The sequence below is a fragment of the Hemicordylus capensis genome, chromosome 4, assembly GCF_027244095.1.
Source record: "Hemicordylus capensis ecotype Gifberg chromosome 4, rHemCap1.1.pri, whole genome shotgun sequence".
NCBI lineage: Eukaryota > Metazoa > Chordata > Lepidosauria > Squamata > Cordylidae > Hemicordylus > Hemicordylus capensis.
Genome location: NC_069660.1, coordinates 139,740,067 through 139,754,322, shown reverse-complemented (window position 1 = coordinate 139,754,322; position 14,256 = coordinate 139,740,067). Strand labels below are relative to the sequence as shown.

The following is a 14,256-nucleotide window of genomic DNA, read 5'->3' as shown; positions in this document are numbered from 1 at the left end:
CATGCAGAATGAACTATTATATCTCCTGACTTGTAAACTCTAATTCTGTTAACACAGCTTAACTTTTTAGACTGCATTGTACTTTTTTGCAACTCATGAGGTTGTGATCAACTGCAATCCTGAGATCCTTTTCATATGCACTACTGCCAAGTCAGTATCCCCATCTATATCTGTGCATTGTATTTTATTTTATTGCCTAAATACAGAACTGTATATTTGCACACTGATATTCTCCCATGAGTGTGCTCAACGCACAATTACTAAAAGGGAAACAAATATGTCTTCCACCACTGAAGTACTTGAATGCTGTTCATGGGGGGGGGGGAGAGATATGGCAAACACTACACCAGAACTGAAAACCTATGTGGATTTATGTTCTAAAGTAATATTTTTACATTTGTTCATTCACTCACAAGAATCATTCCAAAAGCCTCCAAAGTAAGGAGACCATTTTGTTGGAACTAACTTTCAGTTTAGTTTAAATGTCAGTAACGCAGTAACAATTTTCTGATGTGGTTCAAAGAAATTCTGAAACATGATTACACTATATTCCAAAGGCTCAGAACATTATGTAAATTAGAAACTGCTGATCAGGATGAGATAATATTGGATCTTTCAATATACTATTATTATATTATATGTGTATTATTATGTATGCTTTAAATTTTGGTCTATGACCTCAAATAAACATGATGATGTTCCAAAGGCTCAGAACAAGAGAGAGAAACAACACACTACAACACTCTTAGAAATTTTGAGTCAAATTAATATATACATATAGGAGTATATGAAGCTGCCTTATACTGAATTAGACCATTATCTATCTTGGTCATTACTGTCCACACTGACTGGCAGTGGCTCAGTTTTAGAGAACATCTCTAGCCCTACCTAGAGATGGCAGGTATTGAACGGGGACCTTGTTCATGAAAAGCATATGTTTACTAATGAGTTTTAACCATTCCCCAGAATGGCATTAGCAAAAACATAGAACCAATTTCTATGTCATCTAGTCCAATATCCCTCTTCAAATATATTTATCTAAAACACTGCTTTCAATATAAAAATTCCTATCCAACCTTACTATGAACATCTCCCAGGACAGAGATTCCACAATATGACTAGGCGGCTACTCCCATTACCAAGCTACTCTTATCATTTCCCTCTGGATATATGACGACCTCTAAACTTCCTTGTAGTTTAAAGGCCTATCAAAGGCCTTCAATCAAATATTTTGTTTCACATAAATATCAGTATTTACTTCTGCAGCTCCAAGTCATGAATGCATGCCAAGTTCACCTCTCTGCCTATTTTCCCCTCTGGATGTTTTTCCATCTCTAAAACTACTCCCTCTAGCCTTCCTCCTTCACTAATTCCTCTGGACTGCTCCCTCTTGCATGTCTGTGCCTTTGCTTCCTAATCCTCCCTGCTTCTCTTTTCCTGCAGCCTTTGGAGGCCGTTAGGTCCTGCTTTCCTAGGCCTACTTTCCTTAGGTCCTGCTTTCCTAGGAGTGGAGAGCTGGTCTTGTGGTAGCAAGCATGACTTGTCCCCATAGCTAAGCAGGGTATGCCCTGGTTGCATATGAATGGGAGACTTGATGTGTGAGCACTGCAAGATATTCCCCTCAGGGGATGAAGCCGCTCTGGGAAGAGCAGAAGGTTTCAAGTTCCCTCTCTGGCTTCTCCAAGATAGGGTTGAGAGAGATTCCTGCCTGCAACCTTGGAGAAGCTGCTGCCAGTCTGTGAAGACAATACTGAGCTAGATAGACCAATGGTCTGACTCAGTATATGGCAGTTTCCTATGTTTACCACTTTCTGCCCTGCCTTGTGTGTTTTTTTGGTGTTTTTTTGTTTTTGTTTTTTTGTTTTGTTTTTATTACAGTAGCTGTCAGTAGCAGGCAAATACTTTTCTGACTACCCTTCTCTTCTCTGATATCAGGGCAGAACCACCAATAATTACCAATGGCTTTAATTACTACTGCCACAAAATTCCTTATGTTATAATATACATTCTCACTGGAGTAGAATGTTGCTTCTTTTTCTGAAATCTGAAATATCAGCAAAACTAAGAACAAGTTATTATATTTGTTTCCGAAAGAGCTGGAAACATGATCCTCATGAACACATAACCAGAGCACCTGCAAGCAAGTAGGAAGTACAAGTAGACTTGGGGTGACCCACAGATACATTAGTATTCAAAAAATCAGTAGGAAAAAACCCCAAAGGGTCCCAAAACACCCATAGCCATCCCCATGCCAGTCAGTGGGAGGGCATATTTGGGCTCACAGAAACACAGGAAGAACCCTTATACCGAGACAAACCATTGGTCCATCTAGCCATTATTGTCTACACAGACTGGCAGCAGCTTCTCCGAGGCTGCGGGCAGGGGTCTTTCTCAGCCCTATCTTGGAGATGCCAGGGAGGGAAGTTGGAACCTTCTGCATGCAAGCAGGCAGATGTTCTTCCCAAAGCAGCTCCATCTTGTGTTGAATTGACCCCTTTGCTAAGCAGGGTCTGCCCTGGTTTGCATTTGAATGGACTATATGTGTGAGCACTGTAAGATATCCCTAAGAGGAATATCTTACAGTGCTCACACATATAGTCCATTCAAATGCAAACCAGGGCAGACCCTGCTTAGCAAATGGGTCAATTCAACACAAGACCAGCTCTCCTACTTTTAGCTCAGAGTGTAGCTAACAAACAAGGCAGCAGGTGGAGTTAATAGAACTCTGTGGTCAGGAGCGGGGAAGGAGGACTTGAATAAAAAGAGCAGAAAAATTCTCAGCTTGAAGAATACTCCCTCAAGACAGTCACAATCCCTTCTGTGGGGGGTGGGTGGGGGGCTTGTTTTCTCACCAGCCATTTCACAGCTTTGTGTTTCTGAGAGGGAAGAGGTTTGGCACATTGAAGGTCTTGGAGGATAGGGGTTAGCCCTTCCCCACAAATAACCTTTTTTTTAAAGAGTGTGTGTGTGTGTGTGTGTGTGTGTGTGTGTGTGTGTGTGTGTGTGTGAACTCTTGAGGATTAGAAGAGGAAGTTGTGCACTGACTATGCTGATCATTGTATGTGACACATAGTCACACAATAAACTATCAACATTCAACAGTAGATATAAGGCCCATTCACATGTTATATTCAACACTCATACAATGAGTGTACACTGTACACAGGTATAATCATTCACAGATATTGAATGCAGGTAAAGAAGTACTTTGCTCTCTGCACCATGCATTTGAAGGGCCTGTATCCAGGTTCACTTTTAAAATGAGCACAGGTACAGTGATTCACAAAAACACATGTATGAGTGTATAGTTATCTGTACACTATAATGTCTGAATTGGGCTATAGTCTATTCCACAATCACTATACTACATCATTTTATGGGTCCACTCTTTTTATAAGAAAGAAATTATTACTTTGTTCAACAAGGAAGAACATACCCATTGCCCAAAATTCTGTTTTAATGCCATTGTAGCATAGCATGAATCAAGGCTCTATTCCACTCATACTTGTCAATTCCATGAGACTTGCAGTATGTTTGAGATACTTTTGTGTGTGCTGCTACAGTAGTAAAATTGTTCATGTTGAAGGAAAACAAGAACACTACATGTACTTCCAAAACTTCACAGTGAGGAACACAAATAAGGATGAATGGACTGTATGGACCGCATCTTTGGTGCATATATTGTGCCACTTCCCTGCACTAAATCCTGAGCAGGTTATTAAAATATATACGAGATAGTCAAATGGAAATAGAGATTGTTGGCACAAGCTTTATTCTATACTGCTATTTTGTAATTTCTAATAGCAGATCAAGATTAGAGAGATGAAGAGTTTTATCAAAACTGGAAGTTATTTATTTATTATTGGAACATTAGGTGCATACTTAAATGTAACAATTATTTACCTTACTGTAAAAGGAAACAATTGTTTTACATCTTGTTCTAATTCTTATAGAAAAAAATTAAAATTGAACAAAATGCATATTGAAATCCAACTGCACAGATTTTAAAAACATTCTTATGCAATTTTTAAGTGTTAGCCTGAAACATACATGGTTGGTTTGTTTTTAAGTTTGGGAATTATGGCCCAGGACTTGATGATTAGCATATCTTCTAAACAAAGGCATATTCAATGAAAAGCAGAAGTGTAATATACTATTACCTGTTCTTTAGCCAAATAATCTGCCAGCATATTTAAAAATTTGTAGTACACCTCAAACCATGGTAAGTAGCTGAAAAGAAAAACAACAGCAGCTTTACAAAAAATAAAGCACAAAATGAAACTGTTGAATCTGCTCTTGGGATCAAGAGTTCTTATTAGCAAAAACAATACATTTCCTTCCCTGCATGCACACACGCTATAACAATTACTAAATAAGAACAAACTAATAACAGTCGAGCAACCTCCTTCTTCTGCATGATAGCCCAGTCAATATTTCCTACTGTCCTCTCCTTTACCATAATTTAGGACTTTAAGAAATTTATAATAAATTGTGATTCTTCCAGAATTTAGTTGTGTGTATCAACCTAGTGCATCCTTACAATATCCCTTTTGCTACACTGCTGCTTAATTTTTCAAGACACATTTATCACCTCTCATAACACTCTATTGTATTCAGGCAAACAGTTTGGGAATCACTGCTCCATAGTGTATGGTATGGAATATTTATTAGTCCTGTGCACGTTCAGAAAATTCGACCCGATCCGACTTTGACAATTTTTTACTTTGTTTCTATGGGCTCTGGCAATGTCGAACAGCAGATCAGATTCAGAATCCGAATCTGAATCTCAACTTAAATTCAGATTTCCCCCCATAGCTGTCAATGCAGAAATAAATTTTTAAAATCACTGGTTGGTCCTAGCACTTTGAAACTTACCACACGTGGGGAAGGGAATCAGGGGCCCCTGTCGAGAATTTGGAGAGAATTTATAGATTGCATTATTTTTGGTGAATTTTTGAAATTTTTGTTTAAAATGGCTAAAAATTGTGAAATCTGGCTAGTTTCAAGCCAGAACCTTGCAAAAACTTCTGAAACTGAGGACTATCCATGGACCATCATTCCACTAGCATGTGGAGAAATCTGCCCTTTGCCTTCATGAAAAAGGCTAACAGCACAACCCTTTTGTCCGCCCCCCCACCGCCGCTTTATATTTCTAGAATGAATAGACATAAAGTTATGAAATATTGAACACATGAAGTCCACACTAGCAGGACTCTGTGTTTTTTCCCCATGGCTATGGGTCACTCCTATGATTTTTTGTGAATTGAGGGGGGGTTAAAAATGGCTAAAAATTGTGAAATCTGGCTTGTTTCCAGCCAGAACTTTACAAAAGGTTCTGGATCTGAAGCCACTCCTTGGACCATCATTCCACCCTCATGTGGAGGAAAAGAAGACATTCCTTTGGTTGTATTTTTTTTAATTCCCCATTGTAGGAACAGGCAGACCTTATAAAAGGGATTAAAAGGACTTCACACCTTTTAAATCCCTCAATGGCTAGATGGGAAAGTGATTCTAGCCACAAAAACAGAAACATTCAAAGTACTTTTACTGACTGTGTCCGCCTGCAAATTCACTACAGGGGTCTCTAACCTCGTTCCCCACATGTGTGGCAAGTTTCAAGGCTCTAGAACGAACCAGTGATTTTTGGTGGGGTTTAAAAAACAAAACAAAACTTCCCCATACACCTCTATGGGGGGAAATGGTGCCATTTTGTGAATTCCAAAATTCCAAAGTATTTCCAAATTTAATTTTGATATTTCAGAATTAATTCAGACTTTACTGATACGATTGGGTGGGTGGGGGGTCAGATTCGGATTTCACTGATTTACACCAATTTTGGGCAGTTTGGGATAAAATCGAATTTTTAAATCCAAATTTGCACAGGCCTAATATTTACAGTTAAGTACTGTGACTGTTTGGAACTGTGTACAGTGGAGCGCACAGAGGCTGTAAAGAAAGGGAAATCTGCCAATACTGGGGAGGATCCCTGAGCAAACAGGAGCTCCCATGCACACCAGGTGCCTCTGCCCAATCTCCTCCTGCAGCCCCTACATCAAATTTTATTACTGTTCTAGAGGTTCCCAAAACTCAGGAGTGGCTTTGCAGGAGGTGAACTGCAGTGGCAGAGAAGGAGGCAAGAATCTACTGCAAGATTCCTTTTGCTTATGTTAATCTGGATGCAATCCATGCTTGCTTTTTAAAAAACAAAATTGCTGCAAGATACTTGGTGGTGGGGGGGCAGGCAAATGCTTCAGAGAATATTCAATATTCATTAATTAAAAAACATAACTTCAATGCCACTGGAAGTCCATAAAGCTTTGATGAAAAGCAACAAACTTAATGGATCATCAAAACAAGTACACAAGCACATATACACCCATATAGGGAAGTATGAAGAATTAAAGGTAATTGTCCAGGTTACTGGATGCTCAAATACTAGATACCAGAATGATTTTCTTTGCAAGGTTAGAAGGTTTCAACAACAGTTACCCTTAATCTAAAACTGTTAAGCACATAAAACATAGATAATTTGGAACTTACTATTTAAAATAAAAGGATCAAATTGAACCAAAACTCAACTTTTATAATTAAAAAAGAAACGTACTGCAATTATAACAAAACAAAAATCCCACATCTAATCCTGAAATTTACCCCATACATAAGGCCAGTGTGAATATCCTTGCAATGCTCTAGAATGACATGACATTTTGTGATAATGTGCTGTCATAGCTATTAATACAGAAATGCACTCACAAGGAGATTCTTATATATAGTAAGGCATCAGCACCAGGGAGGCAAGTGGCCAGCCCCACCCCCCAAATATTTGCTCTTGGTACAAAACACTTCCTTACCACCCATGTATGCAAGACAGAGGTTGATTCCTCAAACAAGTCTGTCCTGTCTTTCCCCCATAAATGTTGACCCGGATTCTAATTACTGAGAGCAGAGTTCTGCTCACAGAATTGAGCTTTCTCATCTCCCTCTTCCTGTTGCTGTCCCTCCCCCACACACCCCCAAACACTCCTCCAGCACTCCTTGGGGGGGGGGGGGCAGGGGGACTCTGCAGATTGCCATGAGAAGAGGCACAACTGGAAGTAGAATTTCAGGGAAATCAGATATCCACTCTGTGGAAGTGCCGTCTTCTCACATTAGGGCTCCACTAGTTCCCAACTTTTTTTTTTAATTTTAGTACACTGCTAGCCACTGTGCAGTAAGACAGCATTTGTATGAGCTTGTATGGAGCTTCAGCAAGCTAACTGCATGTATGGATCCAAACAAGTTCTAGCAATTCTCTAACTTTTTTTCCTTCTTTCACATTTCAACACTCTTGTGAGGGAGGGTGACTTTTATCCTCTGAAACCAAACCTAAGAATGTTCTTACTAAATTTGACATTTGTGGCAGATAACTGCAATTATCATGTAAAAGCTGAATCACAAAAACAGATTTAATCAGTATCTCCTAAATCAGTGGTTCAGAAAGTGCTTTAACAAATTCCCTGCCTACCATGTAGAGAACAAAATCTGTAAAAATAACATCTGCAAAATCAATCATGGACATGGAAGTGTTATGCTTCTAAAATGCATTAGATCCTACCTAAAACGTGGCCCTTACCTGTCATATAAACAATGGCACCAGATATTTCATTGCTAATTAAAAACGTATTTAGCATATTCTTTTAATCCAAGGAGCCACAAGGCAGGCGCTCAGACTTCCATTCAAAGCCATTCTTTAGCTCGTTGCACTAAGTAGACTTCCACCTTGCTTGCGCTTCCACTACAGTTCTGATAAAGCTTTTATATTCACGAGTCAAAGGTTAAATAAAGGAAAGGAAATGTTTTCTGTCAAACAGTCAGGTAACCACTAACAGTCCTGAACTATCAGCAGGAATCTAACTTCTAGTAATCAAATAAAACTAAGGAAACCGCCTTTCCGTAGCTAAATGTCTAATGTCTAGGGGCTACTTTTCTGTCTGGAAAATTGACACAAAATGTGTAAAATTGAAACATTCTGCTTCTGAGGGATTTGCCTAAAGGAAGGGAGGGGGAGTTTCAAGCACAGTCTGAGATGAAGAACTACAAAGGCTTCCCAAATAAACCTGTCTACCTTATTAGAACATTTCATTTAGAAATCTAGGTGACAATTTTACAGTCATAAAGTTACATTAATCAAATCCAAAGCAGAAAATTTTTAATGATGCTGTCTCCATTTCTCAGGATACATAAGGTCAGTGAGAGACACAGACAGCAGTTTAACAAAATGAACCCCAGTCAAATTATTTTCAAGCTTTCTATTAAAGTCACTTAAGGAGATTTATACCTGGGTTTCATATGCAAGGGGGTACTACAAAAGATGTATAAAATAAAAATACTGCTTTTAGCAAGAAAACCACTCCTTTACATCAAAATGTTCAAGCCTGCATCATCATCATCAATGTGAAAAATGCAATTTAAATGCATAGTATCAGCACACTGGTACAATTTAAAACAATTTTTTAAAAAAATCTTAAGACATCCTTTCCTGTCTAAATACCAGGAGGCATATTAAATGAACAGTCCTGAGGGAGCCTTGGCAACAGCAGGAATCCAGACTGTAAGATCTCTGAATGAGACAGGCCACTTTAAACTGCCATGATGTAAAGCAATACACAGAAAGCCTATACAAAGTTCTAGCACTCCCTTGCATGGTATCCTGCCCATTTTCCCATTCCTTATTCATCTGCAGTATTCTGTAGTTTTAGTAGCTGGAGTGAGAACTGCAACATTTTTAGCACAAATCCGAGCTCTTCGACCTAAAACATAGGATGTTTACACATAACACGGCACTTGAGGTTGCCATGAGCTGCTGCAGTCCCGGGAGCACATATGATACCTACTTCTGGTCTCAGTAACAAAATGCTGAAAATGATGAATTTGTACAACACCCAACTTCCGTGTATCCTATGGCACGGAACCAGTCACCTGTCCCTCAGTTCAAATCTAAATTACAGATGTTGGATTCTGTGCCACAAGTAGGGTAGGATAGGCTGCCGGCAGGATAGGAAGCAGTTACCTTAAAAAGCAGGTAAGGAGCTCGTTAGCATGCATGTGCAGCAGCCATTTGCATGGTCAGCACATTTGTGCCAATGCCACGCAGAGGGAACATGCTTTTAAGGGATCCACTCCCTGCCAGTTCGAACGCTGGTGCCCAAGTCAGTTTGGTCTTCTCAGAGGAGATGCCGAACCAGCTCGTGCACATCCCATATATCATGCACCTCCTACTGAGGTTTAGAGTCTTAGCGGCTACACCTCTCTGCAAGGGTGAGCATAAAAATGGTCCACGCCTGGAGACCGATGGACTCCAATGGATTCCTGAGGGCTCTGGGGCATTTTCCAGTTGGTATTGCAGGTGATCCTGTCGAAGCTTTAGTTCCTCTCTGGAATGGAGAGGTGGCTGGGGCAGCTGACATGATCGCCCTCAAGTGCCCTCTCCTGCAAAGCAGAGCCTGTGCAGTGCCTTGGTATATACCTGAGCCAAGGGTGATGAAGCAAGCTGGGAGACAGCTGGAACGTAAGTGGAGGAAAACTTAGGGTGAGTCTGAGCGAACCCAGGTTAGAGCTCATTATCGAGCCTATTCTGAGCGAGGGTATGGAAGAGAAGAAACTTTTTATCAATTTCAGCCTACTACAACCTTACCTGGACAGAAATAGCTTGGCCACACTCTGGTAAGCTCTAGCTTAGATTACTGCAATATAAGTCTCTATTAACCAGATACTCTCTACAGTATCTGGTTAATGTTACCAGTGCACCACTAAGGAAGGCATTTACAACTTTCTGTTTCCATACTATGCCCTTTGAAAACGGTCTGGAAACTACAGCTGGTACAAAATTGGGATGCAAGATTAACAACTAGGACTGGACATTTTGAGCACATTACGCTAGTATCAGCTGCAATGACTTCCAGTCCATTTCCAGACCCAATTCAAAGTGCTGGTTCTAACATTTAAGCCCTAAATGGCTTGGGACTGGGCTACCTGAGAAAGCACCTTGCTCCATATGTCCCAACCCAGACCTTAAGATCTTCTTCGGAGGCCCTCCTCCGAGTGCCCCTGCCAAATGAGTTGAGGCGGGTGGCTACTAGGGAGAGGGCTTTTTCGGTGGTTGTATCCCACTTATGGAATAGCCTCCCCAGTGAGGTTTGCCTGGCTTCATCACTTCATTCTGGTGATGACCATTTGATGACCAGGTGATGACCATTTTGTTCACTTAGGCCTTTTAAATTTTGGTTTTTAAATTTGATTTTTTACTGATTTTAAAAGTTTTTAAATTGCTTTGTATTGTATTTTGTATTTTCTTTTCCCCCTTTTGGTCTATTAGGATTTAATGTGTTGTGTGTTTTTAATTGGATGTTTTAATGTTGTGTTGTAAGCCACCCAGAGAACAATTTGTTATGGGGCAGCTAACAGATAAGTGTCTAAAATTCTTGTGCAAAAGTGTGCAAAAGAATAGACCGAATAGAAAGGGCGAAGTGGGTGCATTGTATGTAAAGAATGTATACACCTGCACAGAAGTCCATGAATCTGAGCACGGATACCCAGTTGAAAGTATCTGGGTGAAAATAAAAGGAGAAAGAAATAAAAGCAATACCTCACAAAGCAGCTCATATGAAAACAAGTAGTACAAGGAACAATGTTTTAAAAGCCAATGTTTAAAAGCACCAGCTACGCAGAATCAACTGAACCAGGGAAGTACAACATCTTTCTAACCCTTTGAGTGAGGCCAGGAATGACCCCTGATAAATCTCCCCAGGGAGGGTGCTCCATAATCATGGCACCATCATCGAAAACGCCTTTTCTTTGGACACCGCCAACTGGAAGGGAGATGGTGGTGGGCCAGAGAGCAGGGCTTGAGGAATTGTCCTTGAGGTCTGGGCTGGTTTGCATGAGCACAGATGGTCCTTCACACACACACACACACCTCTCCAACTTTATGTGGAGAATTACTGCTTGAGCAGTCATCACTGTGAGGGGGGAGGTTGTCCTCTACTAAGAACAGAGCATTTATAAGCATCAGCATTATGGAACTCCTATCCCAAAATGCTCAACCAAGGCCCACAATGTTTAGGTGTCTCGTTATCACTTTTTCTCCTCCAGCAGACTTTTCACAGTATTTGCGCTCAATGAGTTTGGCCTAAATAGCAATAGCAATAGCAATAGCACTTACATTTATATACCGCTCTATAGCCGAAGCTCTCTAAGCGGTTTACAATGATTTAGCATATTGCCCCCAACATTCTGGGTACTCATTTTACCGACCTCGGAAGGATGGAAGGCTGAGTCAACCTTGAGCCCCTGGCCAGGATTGAACTTGTAACCTTTTGGTTACAGGGCGGCCGTTTTACCACTGCGCCACCAGGGGCTCAGTATTTATAAACGTATTTATCTCTCCATTAATGCCATTAGTTTCCCCTCTCTCCCAGGACTGTATAGTATGGTGTTTAATTTTGGTTTTTTGTAGGGTGCTTATTGTTCCTTAAAAGTTATTTTGAATGCATTTCATGGCTGAAAAGTGGCTTATAGATTTAAGTATAATAAAAAAGAATACTGTGACTATCTGAATTGATTCACACAAGATTCAGTTAGCTGTCACCTGCAATTACCCACTACTTTCATGTTCTGTTCAGTTTACTTTTCAATTTCTTTCCCTCTGTGCAATCTTCACTTCTTTGCAGCCCATCTATAACATATTATGTCCTTAACTTTTTTTTTTTTTAAATCAGCCCTGAAAAAAATATTCCTTACACTCAAATTGTGTTTCCTCCCTATCCTCAAGAGTAAAAGATGAATGTGTTCCCAACCTATATATACAGTTTAAAAAAATCTGGCCTGGTAAGTATTTAGCATTGCATTGTAAATTTGAAATTGTCACAAAGAAAGAAAAAATGTTAGCGTTCTTATTAAAGCTTGCTGAAAAATTATAGCTTGCCATTTTTTATTTCAGCAGTTACTTCTGCAAAATAGCAGACCCAAACTCAAGTGTTCAATTAAAGCAGGCAAACAGAGTGCCATAAGCATGTAAGAGAACTGCTGGATCAATCCAAAGGGCAATCAAGTCTAATATTCTTTTCCCAACAGTTGCCAGTCATACACTCAGTCAGTCAGTCTTTATTACGATCTCTGACCAATACGAAAACATCTAAAACAAATGTAAAACTTAAACATAGCCATATTGATAACATATCTGCACACTGGATCTAACTATTAGTGAGCAAAGCACGTTGAATTTGTATTTCAGAACAAAAGAATATTGCAACTGTTTGTATGATAGAATGATTTGCATCTATTAACAAAAATCCCCCCCCACCCCAGTCCTGCTATGCTGCCTCATCGTGGCGGGTGGGGGCGTGTTCCTGGGAGCGTAGTATGCTGGGAAGTATACTCCCAGTAGGGTCACCCAAAGCCCGAAGGACATCCCAGCTGCCCAGCTAAAGCAAGCAGGCACCTATATTGGGCAGCAGCAACATAGGAAGGTGCTGCAGGCAGACGATCAGTGACAAAGACAAAGGCATCATTTCATACTGCGCAGGAGAAGGCAATAATAAACCATTCCTGTATTTTACCAAGAAAGCCACATAGACAGACAAAATACAATGACTGTCGATGTAGTACTGGATGATGGACCCCTCAGGTTGGATGGTACTCAACAAGCTACTGAGGAAGAGCTGAGGGTCTCTCAGAGTACCAGTGGTGTTTATGACACAGTTAGACTAAAGGCTTTTGTACGTCTAGAAGCTGATGTTGCCATGCGGGAAAAGAAAATCTGAAGCTGTAAAGACAGAATTACAATGGGAACGTGGAACGTAAGAAGCATGAATATGGGAAATCTTGACACAGTGAAAGATGGAATGAATCGACTACAGACTGGCATCTTGGGCATCAGTGAATTAAAATGGACTGGAATGGGACATTTTCAGTCAGGAAATCATACCTACTACTCAGGACACGAGAAACAAAGAAGGAACAGTGTTGCTTTCATAGTCAGGAAGGTTATAGCAATGACAGTACTTGGGTGCAATGAGGTCAGTGACCGACTAATATCAATTAGATTACATGGGCAACCCTTTAACATGACAGTTCTTCAAGTCTATACCCCAACGACTGATGCAGAACAAGAGGAAGTTTATGAGTTTTATGCTTAAGTCCAGTCTGAAATTGAAAGAACATGAAAGCAAGACGTGATGCTGGTAGTTGGAGACTAGAATGCCAAAGTCTGAAAAGGTAAGACGGAAAACACAGTCGGCCTATATGGCCTAGGAAACAGAAATTAAGCAGGAGAACAATTTATTAGTTTCTGCCAAGCTAATGATCTCTTCATTGCTAACACAATCTTCAAATAACCAAAGTGGCACCTATACACATAGATATCACCAGATGGAGCACATAGAAATCAAATTGATTACATTATTGGTGCAGGGAGGTGGAAGAGCTCAGTTATAAAAGCAAAGACATGGCCAGGGGCGGACTGTGGAACACATCACAAACTGCTCATGTGCAAGTTCCAAGTCAAGCTAAAGAGGAAAAGCAAAGCTATCCAGCTTCCACGATATGATCTTGAGAATGTACCCACCATTTTCAAGGAGAACATCAGGAACCGCTTTGAAGTTCTGAACCTCATTGATAGGGAACCAGAGGAACTGTGGAATGAAATCAAAGAAGTTGTTAAGGATGAATGTGAAAAGAGACTGCTGAAGACCAAGAAAGAAGAAAGCAAAATGGATGTCAGAACAGACAGTGGAAATTGCCAAGTAGAGGAGAGAAGCCAAACTCAAGAAAGATAAAGACCTCAGGAAGGAACTTAATAGGGAATTTCAAAAAGCTGTTAGAAGAGACAAGGAGAAGTACTACAATGGCATCTGTAAAGACCTTGAGGATGGAAATAGACATGGAAAAACAAGGAAGGTTTTCCAAAAGATCTCTAAATTGAGAGGGAGATTCCAACCTCGAATTGGTAAGTTAAGGGATGCCAAAGACAGATAGTAACTGATTCAGAGAAGATAAAACAGAGATGGAAAGAGTATACTGAAAATCTCTACAGCAGGGACATCAACATCCAAGATACTCTAGAAGATATTTCCTACTTGCAAGAACCTCTAGTACGGGAAGATGAAGTTAGACCAGCACCCTGGTCATTACCAAATTGGAAGGCTAAAGGAATTGATGGAATAGCTACAGAAAATGGCAAGCAACAGAAGAAGAAACGGTCAAGGCTCTAACTAAACT

At 40.2% G+C, this 14,256-nt stretch overlaps 1 protein-coding gene across 7 annotated transcripts in view; it reads right to left on the bottom strand.

Annotated features, from left to right (window-relative positions):
• The window catches only part of DENND1B (DENN domain containing 1B), a 292,085-nt gene that overhangs the window by 145,775 nt on the left and 132,054 nt on the right, over positions 1-14,256 (bottom strand). For all 7 annotated transcript variants that reach the window (XM_053245148.1, XM_053245149.1, XM_053245145.1 and 4 more), the window contains one exon: positions 4,161-4,230. In XM_053245148.1, coding sequence (XP_053101123.1) covers positions 4,161-4,230 — 70 coding nt within the window. The remainder of the gene's footprint in view (positions 1-4,160; positions 4,231-14,256) is intronic.